Source organism: Eubalaena glacialis, chromosome 2, assembly GCF_028564815.1.
Source record: "Eubalaena glacialis isolate mEubGla1 chromosome 2, mEubGla1.1.hap2.+ XY, whole genome shotgun sequence".
Taxonomy (NCBI): domain Eukaryota; kingdom Metazoa; phylum Chordata; class Mammalia; order Artiodactyla; family Balaenidae; genus Eubalaena; species Eubalaena glacialis.
This window is the reverse complement of record NC_083717.1, coordinates 19,381,108-19,401,730: the sequence shown is the minus strand read 5'-3', so window position 1 is coordinate 19,401,730 and position 20,623 is coordinate 19,381,108. Positions and strand designations below refer to the sequence as shown.

The 20,623-nt window shown below is 37.3% G+C and overlaps 1 protein-coding gene across 10 annotated transcripts in view; it reads left to right on the top strand.

Annotated features, from left to right (window-relative positions):
• ABI1 (abl interactor 1) overlaps positions 1–20,623 on the top strand; it is a 94,958-nt gene that overhangs the window by 20,051 nt on the left and 54,284 nt on the right. For all 10 annotated transcript variants that reach the window (XM_061179234.1, XM_061179244.1, XM_061179226.1 and 7 more), the window contains exon 2: positions 20,261–20,428. In XM_061179234.1, the coding sequence (XP_061035217.1) occupies positions 20,261–20,428 (168 nt within the window). The remainder of the gene's footprint in view (positions 1–20,260; positions 20,429–20,623) is intronic.

Here is a 20,623-nt window from a genome sequence, read left to right as displayed (position 1 = left end):
CTCTGTTTATCTGAGTTCAGCTTTTTAAGATTCCACATATAAGTGATATTATACAGTATTTGTCTTTCTCTGTCTGACTTATTTCACTTAGCATAATTCCCTCAAGGTCCATCCATGCTGTTGCAAATAGCAGGATTTGCTCTTTCTGGTGGCTGAGAAATAATCCTCTGTGTGTGTGTGTGTGTGTGTATGTTTGTATACACCATATCTTTATCCATTCATTTGTAGATGAACATTTAAGTTTGTTAGGCTTGTTTCCATATCTTGGCCATTATGAATAATGCAGTGAACATGGGAGTGCAGTTATCCTTTTGAGATCCTGATTTCATTTCCTTTGGATATACACCCAGAAATGGGATTTCTGGATCATATGGTAGTCCTGTTTTAAAATTTTTGAAAGCCTCCATACTGTTTTCCATGTGGGTATACCAATTTATATCCCACCAACAGGACACAAGGGTTCCCTTTTCTCCACATCCTTGCCAGTGCTTGTTATGTCTTGTCTTTTTGATGATAGCCATTCTGACATGTGTGAGGTGTGGTTTTGATTTGCATTTTCTTGTTGATTAGTGATGTTGAGCCTCTTTTCATGTACCTGTTGACCATTCGTATGTTTTCTTTGGAAAAATGTCTATTCAGGTCCTCTGCCCATTTTTTTTTTCCCCCCTCTGCCCATTTTTAAATTAAAAAAAAATTTTTTTTTCTTTGCTATTGAATTATGTGAGTTCTTTGTATATTTTCAATATTAACCCCTTACCTGATAGACGGATTGCAAATATTTTCTCCCATCCTGTAGGTTGCCTTTTCATTTTGTTGATGGTTTCTTTTGCTGTGTTGTAGCCTTTTAGTTTGATATAGTCCCACCTATTTATTTTTGGTTTTTTTGCATGTGCTTTTGGTGTCAGTCATATCCAGAAAGTCATTGTCAAGACTAATGTTAGGGAGCCTTTTTTCTGTGTTCTTCTAGGAGTTTTATGGTGTTAGGTCTTATGTTTAATCCTTTTTTGAGTTGATTTTTGTGAGTGGTGTAAGATAGTGTCCAGTTTCATTCTTTTGCATGTGAATATTCAGTTTTCTCGACACCATTTATTGAAGAGATTATCCTTTCCCCATTGGGTATTTTTGGCTCCCTTGTCAAATATTACTTGACTGTATATGTGAGGGTTAATATCTGGGCTCTTAATTCTGTTATATTGGTCTTTGTATCTGTTTTTACACTGGTACTATATGTATATTTTACATATACATAATTTTTTTGATTAGTATAGTTTTGTAATATAGTTTAAAATCAGGAAGTGTGGTGCCTCAACCTTTGTTCTTCTTTCTCAGGATTGCTTTTGCTATTTCCAATATATTGTAGTTCCAATACAAAATTTAGGATTTTTTTTCTATCTGTGAAAAGTGCTTTTGAAAATCTGATAGGGCTTGCATTGAATCTGTAGATGGCTTTGAGTAGTGTGGACATTTTAACAATACTAATTTTTCCAATCCATGAACATGATAAATCTTTTCATTTATTTGTGTCTTCAGTTTCTTTTTTCAAAGTCGTATGGTTTTCACAGTATAGATCTTTTACCTCTTGGGTTAAGTTTATTCCTATATATTATTGTTATTTTTGATGTTATTGTATAGCATCCATACAAACCAGGACAAAAAATTGTATTTTATTGTTTTGATGTTTTGTATGCTATTAATGGGATTTAAACAAATGTCTTTTTCAGATATATTATTGTTAGTGTATAGGAAAGCAACTGATTTCTGTGTGCTGATTTTGTATCCTGCAAATTTGCTGAGTTCTTTTATTCTAATTTTTTTTTGATGGAGTCTTTAGCATTTTGTATATAGATCATATCATTTGTGAACAGACTGTTTTGTGCATCCTTTCTGATTTGAATGCCTTTTCTTTCTTTTTCTGGCCTAATTGCTCTGACTAGGACTTCCAGTACTAAGTACAGTAGAATAGAGGTGGTGAGTGTGGGCACCCTTGTCTTATTCCTGATCTTAGAGGAGAAACTTTCAAACTTTCACCTTAAGAGTATGGTGTTGTCATCTGTGGCCTTCATCATGTTGAGCTACATTCCGTCTATACCCAATTTTTGAGAGTTTTTATCATGAGAGGATATTGAATTCTGTCAAATGCTTTTTCTGCATCTAATGAGATGATTTTTATCTTTCATTCTATTAATATGCATCACACTTATTGCATATGTTAGTTGTTTATGTTGAACTGTTCTTGAATCCTAGGGATAAATCCCACTTGATCATGGTGTATGGCCCTTTTATTGTGCTGTTGAATACAGTTTGCTGATATTTGTTGAGAATTTTTTCATGTTTATTCAACAGGGATATAGGCCTGTAATTTTTTTTTTTTTCTTGTAGTTTTCTTATCCAGTTTTGGTATCAGGATAATGCTGGTCTTGTAAAATGAGTTTTAGAGTGTTCCCTCTTCATTTATTTTGGAAGCCTGTGAAAGATTGATGTTAATTCCTTTTTGAATGTTTAGTAGAATTCACCAGAGAAACCATCTGGTAATGGGCTTTTCTTTGTTGGGAAATTTTTGATTACTGATTCAGTCTCCTTGTTATTGGTCTGTTCAGATTTTCTAGTTCTTCATGATTCAGTCTTGGTAGGTTGTATGTTTCTAGGAATTTATCCGTTTCTTCTAGGTTATCCAGTTTGTTGGTGTATAATTGTTTATTGGAGTCTCTTACAATTTTTTTAATGTTTCTATTGTATGAGTTGTATGTCTCCGCTTTAATTTCTGATTTTATTTATTCATGTCTTTTTCCCCTTAGTCTTACTAAAGGTTTGTCAATTTAGTTTGTCTCTTTGAAAAGCCAGATCTTTGTGTCATTGATCTTTCCTATTTTTTCTGGTCTCTATTTCATTTTTTTCCACTCTGATCTTTATTTCCTTCCTTCTGCTAACTTTAGGCTTAGGTTGTTCTGGTTTTTTTCTTGAAGTGTGACGTTAGGTTGTTTATCTGAGATATTTTTCTTAATGTAGACATTTATTTTAAAATGCATTTCTTTTTAATTTATTTTGGCTACGCCACGTGCTTTGCGGGAACTTAGTTCCCCGACCAGGGATTGAACCCAGGCAACAGCAGTGAAAGCACCGAGTTCTAAGCACTAGACCACCAGGGAATTCCCTTTAATGTAGACTTATTGCTATAAACTTCTCTCTTACAGCTGTTTTTGCTGTATCCCATAAATTGTATTTCCATTTTGTTTCAGGATGTTTTTTGATTTCCCTTTTGTTTTCTTTTCTGATCCATTGGTTGTTCGGGTGTGTGTATTTTAATTTCTACGTATTTGTGGATTTTCCCATTTTCCTTCTGTTATTGGTATCTAGTTTCATACCATTGTGGTCAGAAAAGATTCTTGGTATGATTTCAGTTTCCTTAAATTCGCTAAGACTTGTTTTGTGACCTAACATAGATTCTATCCTGGAGAATGATCTGTGTGTGCTTGAGAGGAATGTGTATTCTGCTGCTCTTGGATAGGATATACTTACCTGTACCAGTGTGTTGTATATTTTCATGTTGCTAATTAGCATCCTTTCATTTCATGTGGAAGAACTCCTTTCAGCATTTCTCATAAGGCAGACCTAGTGGTGATGACCTCCCTCAGCTTTTGTTTGTCTGGAAAAGTCTTTATATCTCATTTGTTTCTGAAAGACAACTTTGCTGGATAAAGTAATCATGGCTGGCAGTTTTTTCTTTAAGCATCTTGAATGTATCATCCTATTCTCTCCTGGCCTGTAAGGTTTCTGCTGAGAAATCTGTTGATAGCCTTATGGGTATTCCTTTGTAGGTGACAAGCTTCTTTTCTCTTGCTGCTTTTAAGAGTCTCTTTGTCTTTGATTTTTGACAGTTTTGTTATAATGTTCCTTGCAGAAGATTTGATTTGAATTTGTTTGGGAACGTGTGAGCTTCATGAACTTGGGTGTCCAAATCTCTCCCCAGATTTGTGAAGTTCTATGTTATTATTTCTTTAAAAATACTTTTTGTCCTCTTCTCCCTCTCTTCTCCTTGTGGGACTCCAATAATTCACAAATTGTTTCTTTTTATCATATCCCCAAAATCACATAGGCTTTTCCCACTCTTTTTCATTTTTTTTCTCCTGTGATTGGATAATTTCAAAGTTCCTGTCTCCTACTTAACAGATTCTTTCTTCTGATTGATCCATGCTGCTGTTGATGGTCTCTGTTGCATTTTTTATTTCATTTATTGCATTTTTTTGCTCCAGAATTTGTTTCTTTATTATGATTTCTATCTCTTTGTTAAACTTCTCATTTTTGTTCATGTGTTTACTGATTTCGTTAGATTATCTTTTTGATTTCTTGTAGCTCATTGAGCTTCCTTGAAACACCTGTTTTGAATTCTTTATTGGGTACATCACAGAACTCCATATCTTTGGGATTGGTTACTGGAAAATTGTGAGCCTTTGATTGTGTCATTTTTTCTTGAATTTTCATATTCTTTGAATTCTTGTGTTGCTGTCTTCACACTTGAAGTAGCAGTCACCTCCAGTTTTTACTAATTGACTGCAGGAGAGAAATATCTTCTGTCAGATCTGCTAGGGATTCCGAGGCTTTGATATATCTTCTATGGATATTCCTGCTCCACATTTCTTGCTCCTCCTTGTGACAGAATTCTTAAGCTTGTTTGCATTCTCTTGATCCTGCAAAGTACCAGGCCGGATGCTGACAGCCTCCTTTTTGCTTTCCTGAGGGTGGTGCTTATGGTTCAAGTTTATGGTCTCTCCCAGGCCTGCAGGTTCGGGCTGGCTTTCTGTGCGTGCTCACTAGCCTGCTGCAAAAGCTCACTCTTGGTACTGTGTGGAGCACTCACGGGAGCCAGTCATGAGGTGGGGTATGTGGGGTCGGGCACGAGGGGCACTGGTGGCGCCTGTGGGCCAGTGTGGGGGTATCTGTGGGCAGAGCATCCCCAGGAGCTTGTGCTTGGGCCTCCTAATGGAGCCCTTGATGTGCTTAGTAGGATCCACATCCCTTCTGTTGTGTTCCGCACCAAGGTCTGGCTGCTGGTCTCCCAGCCACTCACCACCTCCTAGTTTTGCTGCTCATGACTCAGTATTCTGGACGGGGCTTCTTTGGCAGTGTGTCACACAGCTGGGGAAGCTAGGCGTTCCCTCACCTGCTCTCACTTTACCTCGAGGGAGAAGTCATTGGCTGAGAAGTGTTCTCTTGGCTCTGAGCTGTGCTGCCTTGAAGCAGTGGGTAAAGTGGGTAAAATCAAACTGCTTCTTACCCTTTCCAATGCATCTTATCTCCGATTTCTTTTGTTCCAGTGGTGGGCTGGAACTTCTCAACTGGACTCCTGGACTTCCACAAAGGTTCTCTCATCTGTGGGTGATTGTCTAAATTAGTGTTCTCTAGGGGCTCCTGGACTGCAGCTGCGAGGGGCTGGAGCTCATTCACAGGCCAGTTCATGGTTCACATCTGAGACTGAATGTCTGTATGTGTATTACCTGATGTACAGGTAGGTAAGAGTCCTCCCATGCCCCTTGGCATATGGTGCTGGTGTCAGAACCAAAGCTAAATGGGGCTATAGCCATGGCCTCTGATAAAGAGTTGGTTCTGAGTCTATAGCTGAGACCATGGGTACAGGTCTGTCTTAAAACAACTCTCCTTGATCTTGGACTGCTCCTGAGTTTTATAGTCTCTTCTCTGGATCCCACAGCTCCCTTTTGTCCAAGGACGGATGCAAAATTGTTGTTGAAGGTGGATACGATGAGGAGTGTCTTACTCGGCTATCTGGCTGACATCATCTTTGTGTATAAACTTTAGAATCACTTTGTTGATATTCACACAATAACTTCCTGGGATTTTGATTGGGATTCCATTGAATCTATAGATCAAAGTGGGGAGAAGTGATGTCTTGACAATATCAAGTCTTCTTACACATGACCGTGGATTATCTCTCCATTTATTTAGTTTTTTGATTTCTTTCATGAGAGTTTTGTAGTTTTCCTCAAATAGGTCTTGTACATATTTTGTTAGATGGCTTTCTTTTTAATATTATTGTATCTCCGTAATTGGTACTTAGATTTCTGATTGGTTAAATTATTTGGTTTGGATTCAATTTGTGGTAATTTGTTAATAAAATATTTTTCCTTCTTTTGTCTCTATTTTTATAACTGATGGGTGTTAACAGAATGTTCCTCTGTTCATAGATTTTTTGGAGTAGTTGTAAAAATGACTCTCTGTCTCACAGTTTTTGGGAATAGCTGTCTGTAATTTAGAAAATTTAGTTGATTTCAGTAAAGATTTGTTAATTGATTCATACTGTTGTAATTCTTATACTTTTATATAACAAATTAAGAAATTAGGGTAAAGGTAGTTTGTCGGATAGTGTCATACTAGTTATGATTTTTGGTTTGGAAAATGTGGTTAATGAATCACTAGGATGGAGACAGCCAAGACTGATTCTGTGAGACTTGTATTGTAAGCTGGTGTAAGTGAGGAAATAGGCAGAGTCAGTGGTAGCACAAGGTACTTTTGTTGATATTTATAGAACCTTGATTTTTTTTTAAGCAGAAGTACTTTGTTTTTCTCAAGTCAGTTAATTAAGGGTGGTGCTGATTGTGACAGTGTTAACTACTACCTTACCTTGTAGTTTGTGGAATGATGCATTATATTCCTTTAGTAATTTCCTAGCAAAGTTACATTTATTTAGGTATGAATTAAAGATATGAATTTGTTCCTTTAGTGAGGAATAACTTAGAAAAGTGTTATATGTTTAAGTTTTTTTTTTTTTCATTTATAGATCTTCTATATAGAGCATTAATTGTTTTGTAGATCAGAAATATTCTCAGCTATCTGGAGAAAGTCAGCTTTCTCACTCTATTCTTTTTTCCCTTCCAGTTAATTAAAATTCATGTGGTACACAAATTAGTTAATGATGACTTGGGGTGGCTCATCTTAGACGAAATACTTCAGTGGTTTCACTGTGACACATTAGAACTATACTTTGTTCACTCTTAGAATTGTAGACTGGGAGGCAGTGTGGCATAGGGGAGACCATGGCCTTTGGAGACCTGGTGGCTGTATTCCTTCCTAGCAGTGCTCCTTTGGGCAAGTTACTTAACCTCACCAAATTTCTTTCTCCTCATTGTTAGTTGTCTTCATGGGGTATTTAACATAAAGATGACTTTCTTGTGTGTGGTGCAGAGTACATATTATAACAGAATTCCTGTTTCCATTCTTGTCTGTATTTTCCCAATCCACTTTGTAAAACTGCAACTGAGGTGATCTTTCTAAAGCCAAAAACTAGTCATGTCTTTTCTTTCTGAAAATTTTTCAGTGGCTCCCCTTTAGCCTCAGGATGAAGTCCAAATTCCTCAAGGGTCTGTAGGATTTCTCTAGCCTTGTGGCATATTTCCTTCTCCGTTGGGCCTGCTGACTAACACTTGCTTACCTCCAAGCTAATGTTCCTGTTAATTTCATTCTGCTTTGAACCCTGTCCTTTGCTCTTTCTGACCTTCCTCTTTCTGACCCCAAGCTGCTTCTGTTGTTCAGAACATTAGGTTAAATAAAATTCCTATCTTTTAAGTGCATATGACAAGATTAAGAGCTGTGTGGTACACAGTCCTAGCTCCACCATTTACCGTTTAGGGGATCTTTGGACAAATTAGTATCTCTGAGCTTTACATAGTGCCTTATCTGTGAAACCAGGATGTCTGCTTAGTTTACTATGTGAAAAATGCTTTGAAAACCAGTAATACATGCTGTTAAAAGTATTACTATCAGGAGTACATTTTGGGTATTCGTAAGATGGATATATTTCTTAATGTTCAAGAAGAAAAATGATGGTATGGATTGAATTATGCCCCCTGCTCCTAAATTTATATGTTGAAGCCCTAACCCCCCATATAACTACTATGTTGGAGATAGGGCCTTTAAGAGGTGATTAAGGTTAAATGAGGTCATAGGGTGGAGCTCTGGTCCAACAGAACTGGTGTCCTTATTATAAAAGAGGAAGAGACACCAGAGGATGAGGACACAGTGAGAAAGGTGACCGTCTCTGCAGGCCAGGAAGAGAGCTCCAGAAACAGAATCCTGATCTTGGATTTTCCAGTCTCTAGAACTGTGAGAAAATAAATTTCTGTTGTTTAAGCCAGTCAGTCTGTGGTATTTTGTTATGGCAGCCTGAGCAGACTAATACAGATTAAAATATAATTGCCTTGTGGGAAGGGCAAACTAGGCTGATTTTTCAGATAAATTGTAGCGAATAACACAGTCAGCTATAAATTAGTGGACTAGTTTAGAAAATAGTCTTGGTAATTTGGAAGTTATTCTAATAGATTTTTTTTTTTTGTCTATATGACTAGGAGTATTACTATAAATTGTTAATTTCTAGTTTAACCAAGACCCTTTTTGGGAAACTTACTCTCCCCCTCCCTCATATAAAAGTTAAGTCATTTAGGATGCGTTAGGTTTGCAGGTAGTAAACTCATCTCAATTAAGATTAAACAATAAGAAACATTTATTATTACTTTATATCACAAGAAATTCCAAGGTAAGATTATCCTACTGTTGGTTAATTCTTTCGCTCAGTGTCATCAAGGATTCAAATTCTGTTTCCCCCTCATGCTCTACTAAGACAGCCTTCTTCTTAGTCTCCTGGTGTCTGCAGAAATGTTACATGGTTATTGTTGAACATTTGGAAATGTCACAAAAGGATAAGGATGAAAACACAGATTATTTATAATCCAACTGTTAACATGCTAATGTATCTTCTCTCATTAACTGATGAGTTAGCTTGTGTAAGTATTTAATTATACCAGAGAAAATTAGGTCACACTATATACACAGATATATATTCTGGTTTTTTTCCCATTAAGATTATACCAAGAGAATTCTCTTAGTAAAAATAATCATTTTTTTTTGTTATTGGAGTAATGATCATTTAAAAAATTGGGTATAGAGAAATACAAAGAATATTTAAAAATCACCCAGAGATGACCACTACTGTATTGATACATTTCCTTTTAGACCTTTTCTGAGGTGTATACACATTTCTTTTAAAAAAGCAGGTACATAATCATTTTATATCTTGCTTTTATTACTGAGTATTTTATATACCTTCTCTTGTGGTGTGTACTCCATATGGTGTATACTCATACTCCTGTTTCTTTGCTTCTTCACTCTCACCCCACACCTGTGGCCTCATGAGGAGTGCCAGTTGACTGAGGAAGAAAACACTTTGGTCTAGTTTACAGATGGTTCTACATAATATGCTGGTACCACCTGAAGATGGACATCTGTAGCATTATAGCCACACTCAGCAGTTACCCAGAAGGGCAGTGGTGAAGGGAAATTCTTCCAGTGGGTAGATCTTTTTTTTTAATTGACATATAGTTAATACACAATACTATGTTAGTTTCAGGTGTACAGCAAAGTGATTCAGTTTTATATATATATATACATATATATTTCTTTCAGTTTATTTTCCATTATAGGTTATTACAAGATATTGAATATAGTTCCCTGTGCTATACAGTAAATACTTTTTGCAACCCACTGGTAGATCTTTGAGCAGTGCACCTAGTTGTTTTGTCTTGAAAGAGGTGGATAGAGATGTGGACCCACTCTAATTCATGGCAATAGCTAATCGTTCAGCTAATTGATGATGGGCTTGGAAGGAACATAATTGGAAGTATGGGGAATAGATATATAGATATGCTTCCAAATGGACACAGAGTAATATCTGTGTTCGTTGTGAATGCCCATCAAAGAGCAACCTCAGCAGAGAAGGATCTTAGTGATCAGGTGGACAGGACGTTACCTCTGGATTTCACCCTCTTTCCCTATCCACCTCTATCCTTGCCCAGCGAGCTCATGAAAAAGACACCATGGTGGCAGGCATGGAGATTGTGCATATACTCAGAAACATGGGTTTCCACTCACCCGACCAACCTGGCTACTGCTACTGCTGAATGACCACCTTGCCAATAGCAGAGAGCCACCAATGACCCCCTAAGAGGGCACCATTCCTCTGGAGGGACCAGCCAGATATCTGGTGGCAGGTGGTTTGCATTGGACTACTTCCATAATGGAGAGGACAGCACTTTTTTCTCCCTGCAAAAGCTGCTTACTCTGGGTATGGATTTGCTTTCCCTCCCTGCATTGTTTCTGCCAAAACTCTTTGTGACTTTCAGAATGCCTTAATTATGTCTTGGTATTTCATATCACATTGCTTCTGACCAGGCAGTTCATTTTACAGCAAGTGAAATGTGTCATTGGGCTCATGTTCATGGAATCCCTGGTCTTACCATGTTCCCCATTAGCCTGAAGGAGCTGAATTGATAGAACAGTGGAATGTCCTTTTGAGGACTCACTGCCCAGTTGGTGGCATTTCTTTGCAGTGTTGGGGTAATGTTCTCTAAGATGTGGTCTAGTCTCTGAATCAGCCACCGGTGTGTGGTGGGGTTTCTCTTGTAGCCAGCATTCATATGTCAGGGAATCAAGAGGTGGAAACGAAGTGACGTTTTCTCACTATTACCCGTAATGATCCACTACCAAAAATTTTTCTTCTGTATCCACAACTCTGGGGCATGCTGGTTTAGAGTTCTTAGTTCCAAAGAGAGGAATGCTTTTATTGGGGAATGCAGCACTGGTTCTATTAAACTGGAAGTTGAGCACCAGTCACTTTGGCTTCCTCGTGCCAGTGAACTAACAGGCAAAGCAGGAGATTACTGTATTGGTTACTGTGATTGATCCTGACTCTCAAGTGGAAATTGGGTTGCTACTACACACTGGGGGTAAAGAGGAGTATGTCTGGAATGCAGGAGATCCTCTGGAGTGCCGTTTACCACTCCCGTCTCCTATGATAAAAAAGTTAATGGAAAACTAAAACAACCCAGTACAAGTAGGGGTGCTAATGGCAGAGAAGGTTTGAGTCAGCCCACCAGGCAAGCAACAACAACCATATGAGGTGATTGCTGAGGGCAAATGAAATATGTAATGGATAGTAGGAGAAGAAAATTATGATTAACACCAGCTATGACCTCATGACCAGTTATAGAATGAAAACTCTAGTAGTTATGAATATTTGTTCTGTATCTTAATATTTGTGTATATAGTAACCTATTCTCTGCCCCCCCCCATTCTTCTGTATTTAACTTAAGATGTGTTATTAGTGGTTAACCTTGTATTTCAATATTTAAGTTACAGGATATCAAAGGGGAAGTACAACTCAAGTAAGAAAGGAAAGAACATTACTCACAGAGAAAGTAGACTTTGTACTCTCTTTTGGGGAGATGGCATCTTTTTGGTTGTATGAGGGATGGTTGCATTATGTTAGACTGAAGCATGATTTTGCTGTTTTTTTTATTCAGGAGCTGAATATGATGACAGAGGTGTGTGTGTACCATATTGACAGAGGGTATCACGGTGGTTCGTACTATATCAGCTTACTTAAGGTGGAATTGTGTATGGCATAGTTATAGTATGGTTCCTTCCCTGCATGTTTGTGGGTTAGAATTGGCTAAAAGAGAATTTGTGTAAGCAACACTCACTAACCTCTGAAGGTTTTTGCGGTAAGATGCAGTGAGAGATGCAGAGGTGTTGGTGGGTTCCAGCTTGACCTTGGTCTCCTTTGCTCTGCATCCAGCTCTCTTTCTTGGTTGCTGATAATTTGATCAACAGTGGCATCAGGCCCACTCACCTGGTGGGAGACCTACAGCTTCCCAGATCTCTCCATGAGTCTTTCCTTTGCAGTTGCTTTTCTGCAGCTGGGTGTGTTGGGTGTCTCAGGTAGACTATTGGATGACTCTCTGATCCTCATACTTCCCTCTGGGACCTTCACAACTTTCCCAACTATTCCTATAATTGTGTAAAGTAAAATTCTGTAATTTCTTATTCTGTAACTCATAGTGGTTCTACTTCCCAGTTTGAATTCTGGCTTAAGGCATTTTCCTTGTTGGTAAATACCTAGATCACTTTTATTGACTGCATGGCATTCTGATACCTGAATATTTTAACTACCAGTCATTGGCCATTTAGATTGTTCCTAGGTTTTTTTTTTTTTTGCTGTTATAAACAAAGGTGTGGACATTATTGAGCATACAGTTTCTTTGCACTTGGCCTTTTATTTCTTTTGGGTAATTCCTAGAAGTGAAGAATATATGCATTTTAAAGAACCGTGATACATATTGTCTAATTGCACCCTCCAGCAGAATGTTAAAGTGCTTGCCCAGGCAACACTCTTGATCATCATGGCTCTTTCAGTTTAATTCCTTTTAAGAAGAAATAATATTATATGAGAAGATAATTAGTTAACATGGAAGGAACCCAGTGTCTTGGACTCCCGTGGAATATATTCTGTCAACAATACACTGACATTATTTAACTTATTTAACTTACTGACATACATTGACATTATTTAACTTATTTAATACATTTAACTTATTTTGTGTTTAAATGTAGTTGCTCTTTCTAAAACTGGGTTTTTACAGGTTTTCATTAAGCCTGTTTTTTATAAACATAATTCCTTTACCATCCTGTAGTATGGTACAGGATGGTAAAGGAATGAGTCTGGGATAAGTTTCATTGACTGAGGCTATAATTAGGGTAAAACCTAAAATTTCAGAACGTAATTATTTAGTTATTGGAAATGCCCTGGAGTTACAAATTGACTTGTGAAGATTTAAAAACATAATCTACGTTAGAGTTGAATTTGGAATGTTATTTAATAAGTACACCAGCTGACGGGCTTCCCTGGTGGCACAGTGGTTAAGAATCCGCCTGCCAATGCAGGGGACATGAGTTCGAGCCCTGGACCAGGAAGATCCCACATGCCGCGGAGCAACGAAGCCTGTGCGCCACAACTACTGAGCCTGCGCTCTAGAGCCCACGAGCCGCAACTACTGAGCCCACGTGCCACAACTACTGAAGCCCGTGAGCCTAGAGCCCGTGCTCGGGAACAAGAGAAGCCACCGCAGTGAGAAGCCCGTGCGCCGCAACTAGAGAAAGCCCGCGCACAGCAATGAAGACCCAATGCAGCCAAAAATAAATAAATAAAATAAATAAATTTATTTTTTAAAAAAGTATATATATGAGTGTACCAGCTGTTGATTGTTCTGTGTTAGCTCTTCAATTAAAGAAGAGCGTGTGCAACAACTCCCATTCCTGTACGTCAAAACTGTGACACAACAGGCAGCAGGGATTTCCCCTGGATTTTGCTGGGAATGAAAGGACTATTAGGCAGTTAGCAGTTACTTTAAGTGGGAGGTGGTGGGGAGGAGCTGTGCTAGAGCTTACAGTGACTAGGTTTCAACCTGAACTGTTATGCAAAAAATTTATTCTTCTTGCTGGATATTTGCTGTAACTTGGTAGGGTTTCTTTTTATTTCCTTTTTACTTTTATTGGAATAGGTATTGTGTTGGAGCTAGGTATTGAGTGTATGCATGCATACCCTAATCCCCATGGCTCCAACCAGGATTTGGCCTGTGTGCTCTTTTTTCCTGAATCCTCACATCCCTCTCCACGAAGTGATTATGGATTCCTCCTGGAAAGTTTCTCAAGTCTCAAACTAACCAAATACTTAGGTGGCCTTCAGCAAAGTAGATGTTTTGTTTTGTGTATATAAAACTCCTCCTGTTACAGGTATTAAAAGTTGACATTTTAAATCCTTCTCATTAACATTAACATACTTCTTTAAAAAAAAAGAGTTCTTAAACTTTATAGAGTGTATTTTAGCAGTTCTAAGAAACTTTCTCCTCACCCTTGCATTTTAACATTTCTGTAACTGGGATGCATTTTACAATTAATGTTGTCCTTAAAAAGCTATGAGCCAAGCAGCAGTTGTCATTGTTCTCAGTTGTCTTTGTATGAATTTGGATGGTTTTGCTGTTGGTATAACTGTATTATTGCAACCTGTCAACAAACCATTTAAGGACCATTTGAGGAAAGAAAAGAGTCAAACCATTTAAGGACCATTTGAAGAAAGAAAAGAGTCTTGGGTTTTCTCTTAAAAAAATTTTTTTTGATACCTCCTGGTAAGATTAAGATAGCATCAGCATCAAAGTTTACAGAATTAGTGTCAGGAGCTTGGAGGAAAGTCCTGGGAATAAAGGTGGAACCTTATTTTAAAAGATGTATCACTTGTAGTAGGAAGTTCACAGCATCTCCTATATATTGTTGCAGCCTCTCGGTTTAATCTGAATCTGATCATGAGGAAACAATCAGACAAATCCAGGTTGTAGGACTTCCTATAAGTCAGCTGGCTTGGAATTTTAAAATAATGTCTATGTTTTGAAAGGAAAAAAAAGGTCAGGGTTGGGAGGGGATGTTCTAGTTTTAAGGAAACTGAATAGACATGACTGTCAAGAGCTGTGCACAATCTTTGGTTGCATCTTGAATCATACAAAACAAAAGATGTAAAGGGTTTGTTTTGGAAGTTGGAAAAATTTGAAAATGAGCTCTGTAGCTGGCATTACTCTATGATTAAGAGTGACATACAAAGTTCACCATCTAAATAAATCCCAAAGAGCATTTTCTGTAAGTATAAAATAAAATTTCTTCATAAGAAAGCATTCTGACATAATTGAGTTGGCAGGTTTTTTTCTGAGTGATACATAAAAATGGTGCCTCTGACATAGCTGTTTTGTTGGAGTCATTGAAATATGGTGTTTTTTGGTAGATGTGGGTTATTTTTTAATGAATTATCATGAAATATCTTCCATTTTATCATTGGAAAGGCCTTATTTAAATATTTGAAATATTCTGTGGGAAAAATACTGACTTTGGAAAAGTTTCTGGCAAGTTTGGATTAGAGTTAAGTTAGACGTTGTTAAACAGATACAGTGTGGTGACATTTCTACAAAGAGTGGGAGGAAAGGTAAAGACAGAAGCAAGATGGTTAAAACTTTTTTTTTTAAATGCACATGAGACCCCTGTTTTGTTACCTAAGCAGGGTTATTAAACCACTTGCAGTTAGGACACAGAGAAATTATTGTTCCTCAAAGAAAACAAACTATTTTCAAATCCTCTTGTCAGACTTTAAAGAAGGGTTCAAGGTAAGTAAGAAAGAGAACATTTTAATTTGTCATACTATTTTTCTGAAATGTTATTAGGCTAGTACTGTAGGGTATGTGCTAGGTATAGGCTCTGTTTTCCCTGTAGGACATCTTTCAATAGTTGGGCCCTATATTAGAAATGATGCTCTTAAAGGTAGTTTATAGGTTAGTGTTTGTTTGGAACTTAATTATACAGCTAAAATGTTACAGAGAAGAGTTGGGAGAAAGTGATTAGTTTTATTAGACTTGTAAAATAAATAAACAAGTACTTTTTTTTCTTTTGGCCTCACCGCGTGTCTTGCAGTATCTTAGTTCCTCAACCAGGGATCAAACCTGCGCCCTCTGCAGTGATAGCACAGAGTCCTAACCACTGGACCTCCAGGAAATTCCCAATAAACAAGTACTTTTAATAAATCAACAGTAGTAGTGTTTGAGGAATACAGATTTAAGGTGGAGCTAGAGCAAAATGACAGTATTGGTGTTTTGGTATTTATTTCATATGATGTAAAAATATCTAGGGCTTCCCTGGTGGCGCAGTGGTTAAGAATCCGCCTGCCAATTCTGGGGACACGGGTTCGAGCCCTGGTCCGGGAAGATCCCACATGCTGCGGAGCAACTAAGCCCGTGTGCCACAACTACTGAGCCTGCATTCTAGAGCCTGTGAGCCACAACTACTGAGCCCGTGTGCCACAACTACTGAAGCCCACATGCATAGAGCCCGTGCTCCACAACAAGAGAAGCCACTGCAATGAGAAGCTGTGCACCGCAACAAAGAGTAGCCCCCGCTCGCCGCAACCAGAGAAAAGCCTGCACGCAGCAATGAAGACCCAACGCAGCCAAAAATAAAATAAATAAATTTATATAAAAAAAAAGAAAAACAGTTCCTTAAAAAAAAATCTACATTAAAATGGATATTTTAAGATATTTTCTAAGAAGGGGCCTGACTTCATTTAAAAATCAGTGAAACTTAATTTTTAATATATTTTAGATATAAAACTTTGCAAACATTATAAAAACCAAGTAAAATGTGAATTTTTAAAACTAAGTATGACATTTATTGAAGTTGAAGGAGAGATACACGGGGTTATCATATTATTCTTTCTACATATATATGTCTCTATGCTAACCAGGGGAACAGTAGGAGATATTTGTAGTTCACTGTACATGTTTTCCATTGAATTCCTACAACTACGAAATAATGCCATCTCTTGTTTGGTTATTTAGATAGAGGAAGTTGGATTTGAACTTGCTTTTCACATTGATGCCCTGATTAAAATCAGGGTCTTAATATTAGAGGAATTAAAATGAGAGTAGGCAACAAACAGTTACTGCCATAATCATGAAGCTATTGAAAATTGTTTTTTAAAAAAGAATAGGAAGAGAAAAATAGCACATGGGACAATGCTCATGGTATATTTTTAAATGAAAAAAGGTTATGTAGCTATAGAGTATGATGAGTTTTACATTCTTGTATACATACATGTACTTGAGAGACTTGAAGAAAATACACTAAACTGTTAACAAGGTCAATTTGAATGATAGGACCATGGTACATTAATTTTTAAATTTTATCTCTCTCTTTGTTAAAAAAGCAGGCAAAAATGAAACCATATAGTATTTTTTTCACTTAGAATGCGTTACTTTTTAAATTTTTTAATTAATTAATTTTATTTTTGGCTGTGTTGGGTCTTTGTTGCTGCACGTGGGCTTTCTCTAGTTGTGGTGAGCGCAGGCTTCTCACTGCGGTGGTTTCTCTTGTTGTGGAGCATGGGCTCTAGGCACATGGGCTTCAGTAGTTGTGGCACGCGGGCTCAGTGGTTGTGGCTCACGGGCTCTAGAGCACAGGCTCAGTAGTTGTGGCTCACGGGCTTAGTTGCTCTGCGGCATGTGGGATCTTCCTGAACCAGGGCTCGAACCCGTGTCCCCTTTATTGGCAGGCAGATTCTTAACCACTGTGCCACCAGGGAAGCCCTGCATTACTTTTTAAGCATACTCATGACGAGGATGTTCTCTCTGTCTCTTGGGGTTTAAGTAATTACTTGTAATAGAGGTAGAAAGGTTTTTCTTGTGGTCATATGTGAAGGTTGAGAACGAGGGAGAGGAAGTGTGGTTAAAAATAAATGTATAGGTATGAGAGAGATTGCTTATAACTCGTAATTTCCACTTTAGGGAGTGAAAAACAAGAGATTATTTTGCCTGTGTAGTCACCTTGAGGGGCAAGAAAAGGACTTAATAGGAGTAGTTTTACTTGAAAAGTTTCTTTAGCTAAGCTTGGTATCCACAGGTGGATAAATGAGGAAGAAGAGAGCTAGTTTTATATATGGGCTCTTCAGAAAATTCAGTTATCTAAGGAATTTCCTGTTTAGTTCTTGGCTACATTGTTTATTTTGAGTTTAGCTCTTTCAAATAATTAACTTTTCCTTTAAAGCTGAATATGTTTATTTCCATTTTAAGCAAATTTCATAAGTGGCATAAGACAGGGATGGCAAATGGGTTACATACCACGTGTCAACTCCTAGAGTGATTAGTTAAAAGTATTTAGACTTTTGTAGGAGGACTGCTATAATTGATTAACAGTGTCTGTTTTAGCTCCTTGGAGAAGTGCTGGCTATTTGTCTTCTGGTTTATAATCCATTTCGTGTGATCCTTTGGAACATACTAAGGCTGCTTGGTAGTTAATACAGTAAAAGTACCAAAGAATGAGGGAGACCAACTATTGGATACTAAACTTACAAACCTGAAATAAGTGACAACAGTAATTCTTGTGCAGATTTAACTTTTAAATCCATGGTCTATAGAGGAAATTAACTGTGCCTAGGACTGCACTGTCTCCAGTAAGGCCACAATCTACATATGGCTCTTGAGCACTTTAAAATGTGGCTAGTTTGGGAAAATGAATTTTAAAATTTTATTTAATTATTTTAAATTTAAATTTAAAATAGAAGCAGTGTAAAATGGTTTCTGTTAAATACAGCTTTATTTTTTTGGTAGGGCTACATTTTACTTTAACCATTGCATCGGAAGACGCATGGGAAATTTTTACGTCTAGGCCTGGAAGTAGCACCCGTATCTGCTATCATTCCGTTGACAATACTTAGTTAACACATCCATCACTTCATGTATATATGTATTTTTTTCTTTTGCTGAGAACAGGTAAGTTCTACCCTTCTGGCAAATTTCAGTTATGCAGTACAGTGTTAACTACGGTCACCATGTTTTACATTTAGGCCTTTTCGTTGGACAGAGCTAGGATATTGATATATAATACGTGATAAAATCAAAATTAGGTTCAAATGAATGCTTTCAGTTTAAATCCAGAACTATAGGTTTTTTCTTAACTTCATTCTTCTTACATCAGAATCTCTTTTGAATTATGCCAAACGTCTCAGGTCTCAATGACTTAAACATAAGTAATGACTTGCTTTGTCCCACACTACACAAACAATAGTCTCAGGATAATAATTCCAAAACGACCATCAGCAACAAAGTGATTGAAAACAGGTTTAGTATTTTTTTGTTTTCCTCTTTCAGTTGTTTTTGTCCTAAGGATAAGCCCCATTAAGAATGTACAATCAAATTTCTGTGCTTTGAAGCCACTTTTAGGATATTTTCTTTCTGGTTAAGCCACTAATTAGATGCACAGTTAGGCTCATTTGATTAATTTTACATTTAATTTTGGGAAATTCCTTTTTAAAATTTAATTTTGTTATAATTGTGTGAATTATTTACATAGTTCCAAAAACAAATCTAAAAACAAGGTACGTTTAAAGAATCTTACCCATGTTCTCGCCAACCTATTTACCCCGACCCCATATGTAATTATTTTTTAAAGATGTTATGTTTTATCCTTTTTTCTTAAAAAATAAAAACATATATTTATTTATCTTTCCCCATTTCTTAAGTAGTAGCATTCAATAAACATTTTTATTTTCTATCTTGTATTTTTTTTTTTCACCTTAGCAATATTCTGGAGATCGAGTGTAGTGGTAATAACGACATCCCTCAACGTTCCTTCTTACAGCTGTATAGTACTCTGCTGTTTGGAGGTCCCATAGTTTATTCAACCAATCCCCCATCGCTGGTTATATCAGTTGTTTCTAGTCTTTTCTATTGCAAATAGTGCTGTAATGAATAATTACATAATATTTTTGCCAGTGATTATTTGAGATAGGTTCCTAAAAGTGAAATTACTGGGACAGAAAATAAGTCCACGTGTAATTTTGCTGGCTATCACCAGCAGTGTATCAGAGAGTCTTTCCCACAACTTTGCAGAGTACCTTGTCCCACTTTTGGATTTTTGCTGGATGGATAGGTGAGAAATAGTATCTCGTATTAGTTTGCATCTGCATTTCTTGTCTATGATGAGCGATGTTGAATGTTTTTAAAAATGGTTAAGAGTGGTTGCATTGCTATTTTTCTTTTTTTTTGAACTGTTAGATCTCTATTCCATTGTTTCTATTTATTTTTGGCCTTTTAATTTTTAGATTACATATTAATTGTGATACAAGTTGCTGGCCACCCTGCTCCCCTCCCCCCTCCATTCCCCTCACCTCCCCCCGCCCCCCAGGGTTTATCACTTGTCTTTGAATTTTGCTCTGAACTTTGTCTCTGAACATTTCTTACTGTCTGATTCTGAGTTGTGTACTAGAGTTTGGGAAGAATGGATGGGTAAAGGTTGGGGTCATAAGATTTACAGTAGTTTTTGTGGAGATGAGAAGCTTGGTTGTAATGGTTAATGGGGGGTTTGGATTTCTGATGGTGATTAATGTAAACAGGAATGTAAGGTAGAATGGATTTAGTCCATATCATTGGACTAGTAGATGTGATTTTTTTGTTAAATTAACATTTGTTAAGTAGAGCCCCAGGGTGTCATGGATGCTGAGCTCAAGGTTCAACAAAAGACTAGAAGGGAAAGTGAAATAGAGACATTTATTACTCACAGGTGCTGGAGGAGGTACACAGCATCCCTTGAGGGGACACGTGGGGAGGTCAGTGCAGGGTGCAGGCGGAGAGTGAGCAGGAGGACCTGAGGCACACGCCTTTATTAGGGTCCGAGGGTAGAGTGCTTTGTGGTTCATCAGACTGGTCCGATAAATGTTTTGATTCAGTTGGGCTTTTCTATTAAAAAGTATAATTATAACTCTGCCTTTCTACAGAACAGATGTTTAATGAATGTTAACCTAAATAAATATTGGTTGTTTTTGTTCTTATTTCAGGCTACAGACAAGAGAAAAGCTTTAGAAGAGACCAAAGCCTACACAACCCAATCCCTAGCTAGTGTTGCTTATCAAATAAATGCATTGGCTAACAATGTACTCCAATTGCTGGACATCCAAGCCTCTCAGCTTCGGAGAATGGAGTCTTCCATCAATCATATCTCACAGGTAACAGCTTGTAAAAAGCTTTAAATTCACATTTAATTAACTGGCAGTATAGTATCAATAGGTAGCCTAGAAATATGGAGTCCTTACTCATCTTCTTACTGACTGACTAGTCATTACCACTTTCAGCTTTAGCTTTGGGTTCAGTAAGCCTACTCTTCTTTTTTTTTTTAAAGTTTTTTTGTGTGTTTGGTAAAA